The following is an 18597-nucleotide window of genomic DNA, read 5'->3' as shown; positions in this document are numbered from 1 at the left end:
AGATGGATTGAACGCCTTCCCATAATAGACATGTTAGACAGGCAGATCATTTCTTTTGATATGCTCCATGTATCTGGATAAATGATCAGCTCCAGGTAGTTTGCTGAGGAGTTTCATTATAGCCTAAGTGATTGATCAGCTCAGTGTAACCTAAATCTAATGATTATCCAGAAGGCAAACAGACGTAGCTTAAATCTAGCTTATCAATAAATAATATTCTATCTATTATACGGCTGAGCAATTCTTTTATCCCAGCTTTCTTACATTTGGACAGCGGCAACAAAATGCAGGGTTACCATAGCAACAGCATCCGGCGCATTATCCTCCTCTTGGATACGCATCCCCGGGTCGCCTCTGATTGGACGAGCTCTCTTTGGGATGTCACTGGGGCAACCGAATGATGGGAATTTTAACACATGAACGGAAATGTGGCCGCCGATTCTCACTGGCTCCCTCCGCGTGGCCCCCCATTCAGCCACTAGTGAGGTTTACGGAGAGCGGAGGCAGCCATTGGACCGCTCCTACATCCGTCTGAGAGTGGGAGGATCCGTATGTTTTTTTTCTTACCCCCCTCCCTCTCCTCCTCTACCCTCCACCTCCACCTCAGTACGGGAGCCGAGCGGGGACCGGCTGGTTACGCAGCGGCCGTGGGTCTCCACCCGAGAGTATGGCGGCTGGGATTGCACTGGAGAGCGGGGGAGAGACGGAGACATGCCAGCGATGGTGAAAAAGAAACAAAGAGATGCAAGTTGTTTTAATGAAGTGTCGACACAGTTTTGAGTCGATGCGGGTGTTTTTCCGCGGCGGCTTCCTGCTTGAAAATCTGCGCCTGCAGTTCATTGTAGGGGCTTAAACCCCAGCGTTTTTCCAGTGTCCTCGATGGAGCAAGTTTGTTTTTTTCTGATGCATAGAGAGGGGTGAGCTAAGCAGATGAAAACCCGAACGGTTCACATCATCGGCCGATATTTTCCTCCTCCCCGTGCACATTTTCGGACAGTTGCGGTCCTCGGATGCTCGTCTAGCTGTCAGTGCCTGGCCTGCATGGGGGAATTTCTACAATGAAATCCATCTTGGGGCACCGAGTCTTTGTGCTCTGCCATAGCTGAGCAGCGGCGAGCAAAGACTATATTATTGACAAGCCGATCAAAATGGGACACGAATGGTGAATGTGATTTCGTGCGGGGAACATTTTGAGTTCGTTTCAATGACGCGCGGAGATTGATACGTTAACGACTTGATTTAATCCACGATGCGCGAGTATAAAGTGGTGGTCCTGGGCAGCGGTGGGGTCGGGAAATCCGCCCTCACTGTGCAGTTTGTCACCGGGACGTTCATTGAGAAGTACGACCCGACCATAGAGGATTTTTACCGCAAGGAGATCGAGGTGGACTCCTCGCCCTCGGTGTTGGAGATCCTTGACACCGCTGGTACCGAGCAGTTCGCCTCCATGCGGGACCTTTACATCAAAAACGGTCAAGGATTCATACTGGTCTACAGCCTTGTCAACCAGCAGAGCTTCCAGGACATAAAACCGATGAGGGATCAGATCATAAGAGTGAAAAGGTTGGTGAAACTCAAAAAGAAAAATGTCAAAATAGTGAAACTATGGATGTTGGAGGGGTTATTCTGAACACATTATGCTGGCCTGCCTGGCCCCCTTGTAGTGGAAGGATGGGCACAGGCCTGGTCTGAGAACTGTGCTTGGATGGAGATGCTGTGCATCTCCAGGGCAGACTACAGAACAACACCACATGCCTGTTCTATTTTGGTGTTCCAGGTCTCACCCACAATGCTTGTTATCAGGAAAAAATGTCCTTGCAGTGCAGTCCCGGCATCTCTAAAACTAATCATTTGTGATTTCTAGGGTATATCCTCATTTTTGTGTTTCTGCAGACTTTTTTTTTTCAAGTTTCAGTCTAGACAGCTCCCTAACAAGCACCAGCAGCGCTGACCCATCGTATCCATCACCACTGTGAGCTGAAGACCAGCCTGTCTTCCAAGTCATAGGCTACTAGATCTGCCAAGCTTGCCGCCGCTGAAGCAGCTCCTGAATGCCTTCTGTGCCGGATGCTGCAACCTCAGTGAAACACCTATATTCAGGGATACCCAGGATTCAGTGCTCTGCAGAAGGCTCCAATGAGGCTCACAGCTCAGAAATACTGTAGGGGGGTTAGATGAAGGCACGCTGGCATGAGCCCGGCTTCTGCAGTGGAGAGGCAGTCTTTTTAATTAAAAAGCTGCACAAGCTCTTTAGGAAGAGCGACACAATTGGAAGTGTGAGATTGTCTGATGTCTGAGTGCTGTTACACGGATGATTCCTGATACGAGGACACCGGAGTGGGCTGCTGATTCATTGATACATGGAAGAGGTTAGTTGAGGCTGTGTGATGGTGTCATCACAGTATTGGTGTTCCTTAGCCCGAGGCCAATGTACTGTGCATGCACACTGTAGCCTTCTGTACGTGCACCTGGTGAAACAGTGAGACCACTTCATAAAATCCTAAACACACTATGTCAAAAATGCTGCTAATTAAATGATTAATAGTGGTGGTTGCTCCCTGTCCTTTAGCTCAGGTCCTGTGTTGTGATGTGCAGGCACTGTGCACTTCCCTTTGAGCTGTGTGGGTCCATCAGTCATGGTAGGTGTCAGTGGATGTGTTACAGTCAATGCAGGGAGGCCAATAGGCTCCGCTGAGACAGAGCAGCCTAATGATGAAACATATTAAAACCAGCTTACAGAGCTCACACTCTTAACTGATATAGCTAATTACATTGAATAGTGCCCAGCAAAAGGACAGTTAAGTTGTATCATGTGTTGTTGTTGTTGTTGTTGTTTCTTAATTGTGCCAGTGCTGCCTATTCCTGTCACCCAAAAATGAAATAATCCTCGTAAAGATGTTTGCTTTGTTTGTTCCCTTTAGTTTTAGTTGTTTTTTTCCACATGCACCTTTTCCAAACAATCCTATAAATCTGTGGATGAAAGAATGAGGTCAACATGTTTCCCCCATATGAGTTGAGAATGTGGAGAGGTACATACACTCTATGCTGTGTTTGTGTCTGTGTGTTGTTGATGCAGCCAGGCTATTCTGTGATTTCACACTCAACACTGAGTCTGTAGCTGATCTCTAATATCACAGCAACATTTATTTTGTGTTGCACAAAGCATCACACCTCACATGTTTCACCTACATAACAGATAATGTCTTGTCTTGTTCTTTGTGTGTTAAAAGTTTGAGTTTGAGTTGGAAAAAGTGGCACTTCCTCAAGAATGTCAGGTCATGGATAGTCTTTTATTCAGTTATAAAACTCTGACCCACATTCGGTATGCTGTTCTCCTTTTACTGGAGTTTTTTTGAAGTACACATATTTTCTTTGGTTATTCTGAGAATTTCTGTTCATTTTTTTTTTTTTGCAGTAATTAGTCTCAAAGAAGAGCTGAATCAAAGAATTTTCTGAGAGCTGAGGTTTAGAGACCTCAGCATCTTCCCTCCAACATTAACACAGCTGACCTTACTCGCTGCTAGCCTTGCAACATGAAACGTTTAATTGATGGTTTATGTGTAAGAGAGGCTCGCTCTGTACTGCTGTTTGTTTACAGCTTTTTCAAATGTACAGACACAAGTTTTCTGCCATTAAAAGCTTCCGTTGACTGTGGTTATATACGTAACGATTACTCCTGTTCCTGAGAGGCTGTAAATGTACCGTTTGGTAAAGTCAACACATGCTGCCACAGGGATGCAAACAAAAAAAAAGGAGTCACCAAAATACATTTCCCTTTTCAATTAATATGGTATCATAGGCTCAGGAGAACCAGACAGTGTGGCTGGTGAGTGAAAGGTCTGTTGTAAGCAGAACTTACTGTGTAACTCTATAGTTTCTATAACTGTCAAAGATCAACACAGGAAACACTTGTACTTATAAAGATAATACCATTTCCATTTGAGACAGTCTCACTCTCCGAAGAGGCAACAAGTCCAGGCATGTTCTGCAGGGTTTTGTTGAAAGGCGTTGTGGGAAATGTAGGGAAAAAACACCTAATGCAGTAGATAAGCTGAGGCATCAGAAAGACACAGGTGATCACAAATAACCACTTGTATTCAGCTAACATCACGAAATATAAAGGACAGTGTTGAGAAAAGTCGGAATTTTCCTTTAATGTTTTTTGGACCACAGCTTCAGCAGTGACAAGTGTCTGCTTTTGGTGAACTGCTGTTGTGTAAAACCTCAGCAGTCGGATTGCTCCTGAACCTCATACTGCTGTCGCTGCTGCTCCGGCCTGTTTGTCCCTCCGAGCTGCCAAAACACTGGTGACCCGTCACGACCATATCGGCGTTCGCTCAGGTCAGAGCCACTGCTGTGCGTCGCTCTCACTCTGAACGCTGTCAGCATCTATCAGTGCCTGCTGTTCGCGGCCCAGCCGGGCTCTAGCACAGAGGCCATGGGTGCACATGATTACACCCCGGCTTGCCTCTGTCTGCTGGAGACCTCATCACTCCTCACTTTTAGCTGCAGTAAACTGTACACTAGGGATGTGTTGTAATAAGTGACTTAATAGAGCATTTCAATAGAAGTACCACGGTCAGAGGTTGGAGAAGAAGAAATGGGCATCCTGCAGCGGTGTGTGCAGTGTTTGATATCTTTGCTGCTCTTTTTGTTTAAAATTTGCACAGTCATTTCAACCTTTGCGCTAAAGCTAACAAACTGTTGAGATGCCATTCCAGGATTGTTCCTGTCTGTGCCAAGTGGCTGAAGGGATTAAGATCAATAACTGTAGGAGCAGCAGTCTACCAGTTCGCCCAGAAAGATCCTCTTTCAAACGTGTCTTTGTCTGTTGTGAAAACTGGGCAAAAGAGCTAAACTAAAGTTCAGTGGTGGTTACCAAAGAGGTGACTTGGCTTTGGAAATTATGTGTTAAAGGCCCTCCACAGTGCTGGGTCATAGTGCAGTCCCTCCCAGTCCTCTCTGGAAAATGTCGAAAGAAAGTTTTCTCTGCTCGTTTATAGATAGTGGGACTATAATCACAGCAGATGCTAGGAACAGGGGTGTAAATACTGAGAGCTTCTTATGTAAATTTACCCCTAATAAACAGGTCACATATAGCTCCAGGGATGGCAATGTCGGTCAGTTAATTGGCCAGTCTACCACTCCCCCCACCGCCACCGACACTATACTGGAATATCTCAATAACTATTGGATGCATTGATTTAAGAATTAGCACAGACACTCATGGTTCCCACACAATGAATCCTACTGATAACCACCAATGCCCTGACTTCTCTTCCAGTGCCATGAAGTTAACATTTGTTCACATTAACTGTGTGTGAATTTATCAAATAATTGCAGTTGTGACAGTGACATTTCTGTCAGTCTCAGTGTCCCATGCATTCAGTGTTAATAACTAAATGTTGGCATGCTAAGTAACCTCCTAAAGCTGGTGAATATGGCAAACATTAGCCTACCTGCAAAGTATCAGCTTGTCAGCGTTGGCATGCTGGAGTTAGCAAGCTAGTTTCAATAGCTAAAGATTACAAGCACATTTTAGACATAAAGCGCGAGCTATCCAATTGAAACCATAACAAAGTTCACTTAAATCTCCAACCTTTTCCGATCTCGTTTACTGGCCAGGTCTGGCTGCTGGTTTGAGCAAATAGAAGCCGGGTCTCTTTCTATTTTCTGCTAGTTCTTGTGAACGTACAAACCTCTCAAAGCCCACGATCACCCATTTGACCAGTTTCTAAGCTGCTTCATTCGTGCTAGAGTTCTCAATACATCTAGAAATTAAAACTCGACCCAGTCTGACCTGCGGGTGCTGAAGCCTGGACCCGATGCGGGTGCTGAAGCCTGGACCCGATGCGGCTGGACTCACAAGCATTAATTCACGACCCAAACATGGCCAAAAAAAAAGGAAGCCTGTGGTCGGGTACAACCCAAATTACTAAATATTTTCAATCCGAACCCAGCGTGTCCGGTCGTGTTGTTCGGCCAGACCCGGCCCGTTGAGAACTCCAACTGACCCAAGGAAAAAGCATACAGTCTATGGCGGAACACACAATTATTTAAAAGAAGTTTAATCGGTGCCGATTAAGCTTCTAAATAAAAGCGGGCTCCGGTTCGGCTCTTTCCCTCTCTTACTCTTTTAAACAGTAAGAATAGAGCAAATTAAGGATTTTCTATTTTTGCTGAGCATCAGATTTGGTCAAAATTAGTCTCAAATATAAGTCGAGTCAGTTCGGCTTGAAGCAAATAGAAGCCCAGGCTTATATTTGAGAATCTAGTAGCCTACATCTCATGTGCTAAAAAGACTAAATATTGTTAGTTTCAAGATGAAGTCATCATTCCACACCACAACCTTCAGTGGGAGTTAGCAAACCTTCAGGGAGCCATGGTGTTGCTCAAGCGTCAAGTTGTGCTTTATCAGCAGTTTTGTAGTAAAATACATTAAAACAACAATAGAGACAGCTTCGCTTTCTGTTTGCCAAGAGTTATGAGTCAGACCATTTCAGGTGCAGAGTTTCCGTTTGTTGCCTCACCAGATATACCAGTTATCAGCAAGCTTTTGGTGCTGTTTGGCATACTTGGTTATCTTTAAGCAGGTTGTGTTTGGTCTGTTTATTCTTCTAAGCTAACAGGCTGAACGCTGTAGCTTACTGCACAGTTACAGCTCACTGCAAATGGTGTCAATATCCTCGTCTATTCTCAAGAAAACTTCTGAATGCATTTCACAAATATTCAACTATTCCTTGGGCAAGTCTTTAAGCATCCAAAGTGTCTAGAAATAGGCACTGTATATAAAAGCACGTAGGCTACAGTAGCTCCATGTCACTTTACAAGTTTACAAGAGCTCAGCTCTGTCTTTAAACATCCTCTACTGAAGCACAAAACTGTTCACAAAGGATGAAGATGTCGAGCAGTGTTCGCTCATTGGTGACAAAATATTGATTCTCAAAACCTGAAATGGGCTATAAGCTGTTACCATGAATAAGTGTGAAATATAATAAAAAAGAATTATTTTAAAAAACAAAACAGCTAGGCTGCCGGCTGTGTAGACATAAGTGGTTTACAGCTTTGTTATTTAAGTAATACACTGGGTGTTTGTGAAAGAAAAAGTTCCCTGTAGAGTGAAAAACAGGCAGCTAATAAGCTCCTCAGTGTTGTGAAGCCTGATCCAACTCACCAAGCACTTTATTAGGAGCCCCAGTGCACCTGCTTTTTCATGTAGGCTATTTACTATACTTTACCGTAAAAATGGTTGAGAGTATTGAGATATGAAAAATTGTGCACTTACATTTTCAAAATCTCTCTGCCCTTATTTTCTAGAATGGATAAAATAACTTAAGTCTTCTCAAACGTGGACATGCCAATAAGCTTCAATGAACCTCAGTGGTCTCTTCAGTCATCAGATCTGAATCCAGTCAAGCATATGCTGGGATGTGGGAGAACAGGAGATTGGCAGTATGAATGTTCAGCTGACAAATTTGCAGAAACGATGTGATGCAATCATGTCAACATGGAGCAGAGTCTCAAAGGAAAGTTTTCAACATATTGTGAAATCGACAAAGAATTTAGGGGGTTTTAAAACAAAACTGCCCAGTGTTAGTACTCCTAATGAAATGATTGATGCGTGTACTGTGTTGGTAGTTTTTCATGAAACATTTTGACTTCATGTTTACAGTATTTTCCGTACTCTCTGATGTTAGTGTAGTCAATACTGGAATAATATGCTCGGTGTAAAGTATCAGACTTCCGCTGAGAAGGTAGAACATGTCACCTTTGCCATATTTTGCTATAAAACTTACAAATGAGTCTGTGAACTACTCTCTATGCTTCCTCCTCTCCTTTATTACCTCTCCCTCATGGAAAAGCGCCCTGAACACATTTTTTTGATTTAATGACACTTTGAATTTCAGATTTTCAGCCTTGTACTTTGTACAGTAAGAGGAGGAATTTGTTTCAGACGGCATAATTACCCCCAGGGAGCTCGTAGTCTGCTACATTATTGCTGTAATACATCAGATCCAAGGATGACTGTAGAGTCTGTCTCAGTACTCATTTATCTTGTCCATTTTGACGTTTCTTGGCCACTGTTTTTACCATCTGTGAATAACATCAGATTTTGAAGGTAAGAGGAAGCAAAGCATTGTTTTTATAACCTTCAGAGAATCCAAAAGAGACTAAGTTGTGATTTTGTCTTTTTTTTTCTCTCCTTCTTCACTGATTCATTTAAAAAGCAGAAATCTGCATGTGGTTGGTGTGGCGTGTTTACAAAAGACTCTTTACGAAGCTATTCCTGATTAAGTCTGTCTTTGTCCCGGTTTTGTGCCAAAAGAGAGGAGCTTATAGCAACTCTCTGACTCAGCTGAATTCTCCCCACTGTCTAAACTGAAGACCCTCCTCAAAAGAGCTTTTGGGAGGAGGCCCAGCTCACAGCCTGTTTTCTCCCTCATCCTGACAGTGTTGGCTGGAGTCAAATCCAGAGACTCTTGGGCAGCCAGGTTCCACCGTCCGTCAGCAAGGCCTATGTGAGTTGATGCATCATGCATTATAGATAAGGTGTGTCTGGGCGAGCTCACATGGGTGTTTGCAGTCAGAGTGCTCCAGTGCGGGCGCCGTCAGGCTCACAGGCTGAAGGCTAAAGCATGACATGTTGTTTGTGCTGTTTGTGTCACAGCACCAACATAACCAGATTCAGTTATTCGCTTGTCTTTTAAGACTCGTGTCCAAACCATGTAAACAGCTCTGTATGTGTTCTGTGTCATGGACAAGCCTTGCTTCCTTGCATCACCCACTGTTAAGTCCACACACAGTGTGGCTGACACCCTTTGTACTGAGGCCCTGGGAGCCTCAGTATCCGTGGCAGCCACCATCTCACACCTCTTGGGACTGCCGGTTTCCTCCTCTGTTATTATGACTATATATAGACCGTCTCCTTTGGTACCAGATGTCTTTGTGCTGTGCTCCTGTTATGATGAGGTCTAAATGAGGCTGTTTAACTTGCATACAGCAGACCGAGTCAAATCCTCCTCTATGGTTAAAAGAAGAAAATACACACAACGCACTTTGATGTTTGATACAACTTTTTGGAATTGACTTTTCTTGAATTCCTTCTGCTATATGGGACATCCATGATAACTACAGTTAGTTTGTTATACTTGAGGTTTGATGTGTGGGAAGCTCCGGTAACAGCAGCTCTGTTTTACATGTCACCAGTAGATTGAGAATCTACATTCATTTTTATCTTGTCTGGGGTTTAACACCTTCAAGCTGAAGATATAATTTCAGAATAATGATAATGGTGATAATTCCTATTGTATAGAGCTGAAACAATTAGTGAATTAACTGATACTGTCATCAGTTAACAGAAAATTGTGCAGAAAACTGTGCAGTTGTGACCAGTTTTCTTGGTCTTCCCTTGTATTAAACTGAATGTAATTGGACTGTTGGTTCATAAAAGATTAAACATTTGATAGAAACCTCTTTCCCCTTTGTCTGAGGCTATCATTACCCTTATTTCAAAAGAAGGCTAGGCCCCTTTATGTGGAAACATTTTCAGACCTATTAGTGTAACCTCCTGTGACAGTATGATGATATATAAAATATTAGCAAACTGTTTGGACAAGGCTTTGACATTCTGACCAGGTTGGATTCATCAGCAACTTGCCCTTGTCTGTAAACAGCATTAGAGGATTTGTGGATATTTATGTGGGAAGCTCAGGCCAACATGACTATTGCTGTTATCTTGCTGGATGCCAAAATGGCATTTGACAGGCTTGAGTGGCAATTATCTGTTCTCCACCCTGGAATGTTTTGGTTTCAGCAAAACATTTATAGATTGGATTAGTCTGATGTACCCTTCTCACAGCATCTGTGCTTTCCAATGGCATCATCTCTTCTGTCATTTGAACTTGGAAGGGGCACCAGGCAGGGGGGCCGTTTCACAGTTGCCTTTAAAACTAGCTATCCATAGAGAATCCACATTTCTCAGGATTCATACCACTGACAAATGTTATAAATTGATCTTCTATCCTGACAATATTCTTTTGTTTGTAACAGACCCTGAAAGGCAGCTCTTTTCTATCCCTATTTAAAATTAATGAAAGGTTCTGATCCATCTCAGGTTATAAAGTGACCTGGACAAAGTCTGAGGCTCCCTCTATTACAATTACTATAAGTGCCCCAGTTCCCTATTTCAATCAATCACTTTTGCCTCACCTCACTTGTTTTTATAGAATATAATACTTTAGAGTAAAGAAAAAAGAAAAAAAGAATTGCACTCTGAAACGTAACAACCTACCACAGACTCTCCCAGTTAGACTTCCTTTACACTACTTGAAACAATCTACTACAGAGGCCCGTTGACAAGGGAGGCCTGATATATTACCTTTATGCTTTCACTCTCTGAACTGAACCGCATCACAACTACTCTACATTATGATTGGCCACATTCTGCTTCAACCCGCATGTAATGGGGGTGGAAGAGAGTAGCTTGGACCCTTAAATTTGACCTATATTGTCATAGGTCTGCTTGGTTCTGGCGGAATCCCAAGCTGCATATGGAAAAATCATTCATTCCTCTGGAAGGTCTGCTATCATTTTTTGGGGGGACTTGTATCATTTTTTGAAGCTCAAAGACAGGAATTTGACCTCACACAGAATTTTGAAAGTATTTGCAGTTCAAACGCCTACAAACGTTTGGCTCACCGTTTTGGCTCTCCCTTAATAGCCCCCTCAAGTTCTGACTTTCTTGAAGAGGTCCTAAAAATTTTAGACGTGGTCATGAAGCCTCTGCCTACTATTCTATGATCCGTACGCCCTCAGACTCCAATATTTTTTCCCTTAAATCAACATGGGAAATGACCTAAAGGAATCATTTACAGAGGGAGAGTGGAGTAGAATTTTAAGGAGTTGGAGAAAATGTCAAGGGAGCTGCGAACAAGGCTGATCCAATTCAAAATTATAAATAGAATCTACTGGACACCATCCAGATTGAATAAGGTGGGATTGGTGGACAGTTTAGAGTGCTGCAGGTGTCATGATAAGGATGGTACTCAAGCGCACAAGCTTTGAAGCTGCCCCCAAAATTTGGGAGTTCTGGTTTATGACTGTTTATTTTGGCCGACCCCTCAGCACTGAGTGACCTCACTCTGACTGATGCTGACTGGATCCAAACTGCTCATACAGTATATTAGCACAGAAACATGTGGTCAAAGAATGCAAAGCCCCATATTGCACCAGCATCATCTTCATGGTACACCTCTCCAGGCTGAGTATCATTTAAAACGGCAACAGAGGCATTCCAATATATGGAGAGAGTAAAGGTGTTTCCAGCTCATAAAAGTAATGCTAAACTATTATATAAAGTATACTGCTTGGAACAGCAGTGGGCCAGCAATGGTGTAAGCTTTTAAGCACTCACAGTCATGCTGGCCCTTTGTTTCTGTGTGTTTGTATGCGTGCGTGTGTTTTTATCTCACTATGGTATCCTTTCTTTGTTTTCTTTGACTAGGGAGGGGTGATGTATTCATGTTATTTTTTATTTCCCTTTGGTATTATTTTAGAGTTGCATATTGTCTGTGATTGAAGTAATTGTATGAACATTTTTGCTCATGTATTGTACAGACCGAATCATTAATACAGTAGACAACAGAATAATATGCTACCTCATTTGATATTGTTATACTGTATATATAATTGATACTATTGATGCTTTGCTTTTAATTTATATTTTAAAACCTTGATTCCATACACAGAGCTCAGATACCAAACATTTTGAACTGTTTTTCTGGAACAAGAGACATTTGGGGCAGCAAAGTGAGAGCTAGGCTGAAACAGCATGTGATGGTAGATAATATATAAGATAGTTAGGTGGCCACAGGCCTCCGAAAGAGATTTAAAGCAGGAGATTTGAGTTAAAACAACAGCCCGGGGGAAAAGAGGAGACACCCAAATGGTGCCATCACCCCTGCTAAATGCTGAGCCCCCCCTGGCTTCTCCTAAGTGTGTGCAGCTATAAAAGTAAAGGATCTGCTTTTCAAGCTGCTCAACAACATTTCTGTTGAGGCTTTCTTTTTCATTGAAGGTGGAAAAGGGAATGCAAGGTTCTAGGCAAAAGCTGCCTACCGCCAGCTAGAAGTGGTCCAGAATAGCTGTGAGGAAAATCACGGCCTTGCTGTTTTTATAGACACCAGGAATGCAGTGAATGAGACCTGGGCCCTGTATGCTGTACTTTCTCATTCAAGTTGCCTTGGAGCTTTGAGGAGGAACATACCGACCAACCTTTGTGATCATCTCTTAAATCCTGGTAGCTCCTCTCGGCTGGCGAGCCAATCCTGGGAACAGGACCGGATTGAGATTAAAGTTCACTCTGTATAATGTATTCATGACTAGATCAAAGTTGGCTTCCTATTCTCGGTAGGTTTAAGCTTATTTAATGCTGAAACCTGCAGCCCCTGGCCTCTGCGAGATGCTCAGGCTGCCTGATTTGGGAAAAGTATCACACTTGCTGCTTCTGCAGTTGCCCTATCTCTCCGGGCATTAGTCATTTCCTTGTATACCTGTTACCATGGCAATCAGGGATGAGGATGATTTCTTTTTAACTCTATAAATAATTTAGAAGCTTGTGTATTTCATAGAGACATTAAAACACAGTTCATACCGTGGGTCAAACAGATGGAAAGCTCTTCCTCGCAAGCCTAAAAGGATGAAAGAAATAACCTGTTGTTTACCAGAGGATGTGAATAAGCATGATCTGCAATCTCTCTGATGTTCTTGATCTTTCTTATCTCGTCCGATGTGTACAAACAGGCTCAGATGCCTACCATACCATACTGCTCCAGAGCCCTTCCTCTTAATAATTATAGTGCAGTACCAGTAGCCTATTTAGTCGAACTGACCATCTCTCCTCTGGCTGCCCACAAAGTAGTCCAGTTCCACAGTGACATGTTGTGCCCCAGCAACATGGCAGGGAGTTCAGAGCTCAAAAGATTATGAGAACTTCCTATCCTCAGGGGTCAGAGCTATACGACTCATTTCCTGCTCTCCACTGGGTCAGGCTTTAGACACGCTGCATGCAGTACACAAGGCAGGGTGGGCGGTGAGAAGGTTCCAGTGTTTAGCACCACACAGAAAGAAGGTGCTGCCCTGGTTTATTATGAAAAACTTCATCCCACAGTCAACGACCATGTGTACATGAAAGTAAAAAAACACATAATTTTCTTTCCATTTTGGCTGTCCACCCACCCACCCAGTAAGCACATATGTTGCACCCAACTGAGCTTTTTCTTGCTAATGCTTGTGATCTTGTGCATGATCTTGGAAACAGCCACACTGATGTTGTGGTGCTGAGTATACTTTTCAAAAACAACCCGCGTTTGATTTTCCTAAGAAGAGCAGATGTTTTCTCTGTTTTCACTTATTCTTAATCCTCATCCTCACCAGAAACTGAACACATGATTATTTTTTTAAGCAGATCTATTTGAATTGATTTCCCAGCCAAATGTCTTCAAGCATCCAAAAATACAGCTTTCTGTTGAAGAAAAGAAAAAAATATAGTAAACATCCTTCCTTACCCTCTATGAGGGAAAATACAGAAGTGACAGGTAAGATTGAGTCGGACAGATGTCGGATAAGAAATTAGTTTCAGAGTGAGTTGTTAAACTTATATTTTCAGTATTATTTTGTATGGACATTCATTCAAATCACTACAACAATGAGAAAAACACATCAGAGAGATATGATATAACAGTTTACATGTCATGAAATATGCTATATAAGCATAAGAAATAAAAGGTGCAGGCGACTGGCATGGTAACTTGATTTTATTTGCAATTAAATGTAGATAAAATCTCCGTGTCTTGCTAAGACTGACTCTTTTTCTTTTCATTCAGCTTCACTCTTTACCAGAATCTGGCTGTAATTCACCACTGGGAAGTTTCCAAGTGTCATTATACCAAAAAGAAAAAGAAAACTGTTGGATGTTTTTCCTCTTTTGGCACTCAAGTATGGTTTGCAAACTAAAGTTGAACTTTCTCAAAACACAAACTACAGCCAGAGAATGTCTAAAAGTTAAATGCCATTTTTATATTTATCTGTTGTCTGTAAATCATAGGACTGGATGATAATATATTACTCATTCCATATAATCTTGATCACATCATTAGCTCTAGGACACTAGATACATTTAAAAAATGTAAGATTTTGGCCCAAAGTATTTTTCATTATTTGTTTTTTTAACACCACAGTTAAAGCAGAAGTAAGCTGAATTTTTGTCTTAAATAGTTATATCTTCCGACGGTAATCACTTACATAGAGTGTTTGGTCTGAAACACGGGTCTGTCAGTCACTCTGCTCTGCTGTAAACCGAGGAGAAAACTTTCCTTGTATCCTACAACCTTTATCCATTGAGGAGAGAGAACGGCATAAAGGGGCGGTCCTCTCTGTGTGTGCAGCCAAGGGATGCGCGTGAATGTGGTGACGTAGGGACGAGGGCGGGAACTGCTAACTCCATCGGCTGACAAGAAGTTAGCCAAAACGACCGGATCGCTTACTTCTGCTTTAATATATTGAACATATATCAAGATTTTTAAGTGTTAATGGCTGTATGAGAGTTTTTACCAACTGTTGCATTATTAATTTCATCTATTACTCAGATTCAGAGTGTGAATGTGACCCAATCAGGTCGCTTCTCTGTCTTTTGCCTAATTCTCCTTGGCTCTATTTAACAGGGCATATCAGGTCAAGAAAATAAATGAATGAAATTAGATCTGTCTTTTGTTGCTATTCAGAGAAAGACTGTTTGGACGACTGTTTTAGGGGGTCGTATTTCAGTGGTGTGGATGTGGTTTATGGATTATGGATAATTAAATAATAGCATTAAGTGAAGGATTTTCTCATGCAAAGTGTAAAGGTTTATTCAGCAGTGCAATTAAAAGCCTTTGAAGCATAAAGCATGCATTATTACAAAGTTCTGAAAGGGTAATTGCCTGTTAAACTGTAAGTTCAGGAAAAATGCAAGGACACACACAAAAAAAAAACACACTGATTGCTCCTTCACCAGTTTTTGCTGAGTCTCATTCATGCGTTCTGTGTCTGTCCCATCAGGTACGAGAAGGTTCCTGTGATCCTGGTGGGGAACAAGGTGGACCTGGAGAGCGAGCGGGAGGTGTCGTCCAGCGAAGGCCAGGCCCTGGCCGAGGAGTGGGGCTGCCCGTTCATGGAGACATCAGCCAAAAGCAAAACCATGGTAGACGAACTGTTCGCTGAGATCGTTCGGCAGATGGACTACGCCGCCCAGCCAGACAAGGATGACCCCTGCTGCTCATCTTGCAATATACAATAGCCCCGGGGGCCTCCAGGAACAGGCCAGGCAAAAAACAAACAAAAAAAAAAAAGGAAAAAAAAAAACCTACTTACAACTCGCAAACAGAGGGATAGACACTCGGACACACACACTCAAACACACACACATGCACATGCCAATTAAACGGAAGATAAATTCATGGTTGAACGCAATGGATGTTAACTCTATGGAGCATAAAATCTACAGTGACATGATTATTAATAACGACATGTGAGTAATGAATACGTTCTGAATGAGGAATGCCAGGAACTTGCTGCAAGAGAAATTTGACAAATGACAAAAAGGAACGTGCCCTCGCCTTATGTTACACTCTTTTGTTGTCCGTTTTCATCCTCTCATCAGCAAAGAGTCACACATCAGGATCACTACTCTATACAGTAGGTTGTTAAACAATCTGATATAAACGAGTAAGGAAATGTTTTCTCCTGGGTTTGTCTGTTTCACATACATTTTTATTATTATTATTGTGATTATTACTATTACCATGACTCAGTAGCTACTGTACACTAACCCAATAACAGATTCCTGGGATCCAGTTATTTCAGACATTAAGGAGTATTTGATTTGCAGTATATGCACTTTTTTCTCCCAGCTTTGTCTGCGTAGTGGTCTGTTGGAGGTTTTTCTACTCATCACAGGGCTGAACCAAAGAGGTGACCTGAAAGCACCTCCATTTTGTTATACGTACTCTTTTTTTTCCAGCTGTTTAAAAAAAAAAAAGGAATGGAGAGAAAATGGTGGATAAGTCAGTGTCTTTTCTTGAAACATTTGGTGCAGTCATCTCTTTCCTATTTTCTCACTTTGAGATATAATAGTAAACATAGCAGAGTCACATATCGTGTGATGTTTTGTTTTCCTCTTGGGGGAAGTGGTGGTGGTGGTGGTGGTGGTGGTGTGGGGCGGGGGGACTCGCAGCAGATTGCTGAGTAGTAGTATAACTAACTGCTTCATCCTGATGGGGCAAACAGTTCGGTCTCTTTTCAGTGTTTGAATATCTCTACAGACGATCTCTCTAAACTCTCTTCAGGAATGGGTGACATTTAAAAAGTGAAGATGCCAACATTTGTCATACTTTGCTTTTTTTTCTTCTTCTTCTTTTTTTTCTCCTCACCACTGGGATCAATATGAAATGGGGTGCTCAAGCGTTTCAACATCCTTATCCCATACTTTATGTGCTCAGAGTATTCAAATCCATAGTAACAAATAGAAACAACGAAGGTGATGATGATAAGAATAATAAATGGTAGTGTAAATATTTTGTATTGAAAAGTGCCAGCTCCTATGAAGACACTGACTCAACACATGTGGATTTGTCAACTGTATGCATGGCTAGTAAACAAAAAAGGACTCTTATTGTTTGAGATTAATATAGGCTGTGGAAATGTGCAAACCAAACACATACAACGTCTGGATCTGGACATTTTGTCTCAACTGTACATCTATGTTGCCACGGGAACCAGACTTTCCCTGTGTAACCATTTTCATTGTTGATTTTATATTTTTTTATGTGACCATTTACTCTTTATTCCCTCTCTGAATGGTGACACTGTTACATTTGACACCTAAACAATAAAAGTGCGTTCAACACTACACTGAGGCTACCAAACTCTGAGTGGAATGAAAGCGAATGGACCGACATGTTCATTCCTCTGTTGTGTAAAGTTGTGTCTTTTCTTTGTTAGCTTTAGTTTTTTCTCATTTCTTCACCTGTTGCAAAGCAGCACTAACACATGTTGGGAGGACTCCTGCTGCAGGCGAGGATGACCTTGCATCCGCCCTCTGCTTTCTGATGCTGCGATGCCTTCCCTGGGTCTCATGGAGGCAGCTAATCCACATCCACCACAACCGGTCCCTGGGAGCTCAGCAGCACGCCTGGTCACAGATGACATCCACACAGCCATGTAAGTTGGTGAGAGCTGACTGAGAAATAGAAGTTAAAGCCCCACATCTACTGCAGCTTCTGTTTCAGCTGTAGTGTGACTCATCTGGTACATTTAGATTTTAAAAAAGCATAATATTTTTAAAAGGAATCTAGCATTGTCTAACATCTCCTATACAGTAAATCCCAGATGTTCACAGCTGAACAGAGGAGGTGAGCACAGGAAGAGCTGAAACACATCGTAACAACAGCAGGGCAAAGAGGACTGAAGACAATTGAAGACAGCATCATGACTACACAGGTGCAAGCACCACAGATGCTACTACAGTTTGTTTGTGTTTTGTAACACTGTACGCTTTATGCTAAATTCAATTTGAATAGTAAGCTATTGCTGAGCATGAGACACAGATATAAGATGTATCAAACATTTCTACATAGAATACACTGTGATGCCTCTCTCTTGGATCTTCATCATCATAAGCTTTGTCCAGCTCCTTTTCTTGTATTTTGAACAAGCAACAACACAATCATCCTGTTTTCTTCCTATGTTGTTTTTGGTCCAGTGGCATCTGTCCGCTCTCAGCTGAAGCCAATGAGAGAGGTGGTGGTACTTTTTGGTAGCCCCCTCTCTCCTTGGCTTGACGCAAGAGCGATGGAGTCGTCATGCTGCTCGCTGCGGTTCTGACATTGAAGATAACCGAGGAGAGCTTCCTCTTGAGCTCGGTAGCCCCAGGCTGCACTGTCTTCCTCTCCCTTACACGTATTCTTTTGGTGGTTTTGCAGGAATGTCAGACTCAAGAAAGACGTCCAAACATAGGCACTGCTGCTCATATTCCAGCTAGGCCCAGCCAAGGTATACAGCTCTTTGGTTTTACTGGGTCTGACAGTGGCTCACTCAGTCTCAGCTGTGGGCTCCTTAAAGGCCTGGCCTGGTCTGAATATGTCAGTATTGTCACTCTAGGTGGCTATGTGAGGCTCCAAATTAAATGAAACTGTCAGTAATTTAGGAGCTCTGTCAATGTGCCAGCCTTGTCTTTCCCCTCTAATAATAACAAGTAACTCTATGGCCTGATCCCCTTTTTCAGCCTGATGTCATAAAGACTGGATTTAAATTGACGCCAGCTCTGACATGTTTGCCTTGTTTGCCCTCCCCCTCTTCAGTTAAGGATGAGAAGGGTTGTGTACTCGTGCCCTCCACGCAAACTCCCCATATACTTCTAATCAACTATTTGTTTGGATCTCTTTTTTTCCAGCATTTTAGGCAACAGGGAATGATCTGTCTAAAGCCTGAGCTAAAGATAACCAAACTGTTTTTGTAGCATTCAGCGACCACAGCTCCTATGAGGCTTGTAAAGCTCTACTT

The 18597-nt window shown here is 42.4% G+C and overlaps 1 protein-coding gene across 1 annotated transcript; it reads left to right on the top strand.

Annotated features, from left to right (window-relative positions):
* Nucleotides 1-654: 654 nt before the first annotated feature.
* Nucleotides 655-16211, top strand: rap2aa (RAP2A, member of RAS oncogene family a). Its single transcript, XM_083996601.1, has 2 exons — nt 655-1563; nt 15097-16211. Exons 1-2 carry the CDS (start codon nt 1250-1252, stop codon nt 15332-15334), a joined length of 552 nt encoding a protein of 183 aa, XP_083852727.1. The 5' UTR covers nt 655-1249; the 3' UTR covers nt 15335-16211.
* The last annotated feature ends 2386 nt before the right edge of the window (nt 16212-18597 follow it).

The sequence above is a fragment of the Trachurus trachurus genome, assembly GCF_905171665.1.
Source record: "Trachurus trachurus genome assembly, chromosome: 21".
NCBI classification, from domain to species: Eukaryota; Metazoa; Chordata; class Actinopteri; order Carangiformes; family Carangidae; genus Trachurus; species Trachurus trachurus.
This window is presented reverse-complemented; position numbering and strand designations above follow the sequence as displayed.

Bases quoted from the DNA above. Each gene is read 5' to 3' on its own strand.
- rap2aa (XM_083996601.1), top strand. From the start codon at position 1,250: ATGCGCGAGTATAAAGTGGTGGTCCTGGGCAGCGGTGGGGTCGGGAAA. The intron at 1,564-15,096 runs GTTGGTGAAACT...CTGTCCCATCAG, and splicing joins CAGATCATAAGAGTGAAAAG to GTACGAGAAGGTTCCTGTGA.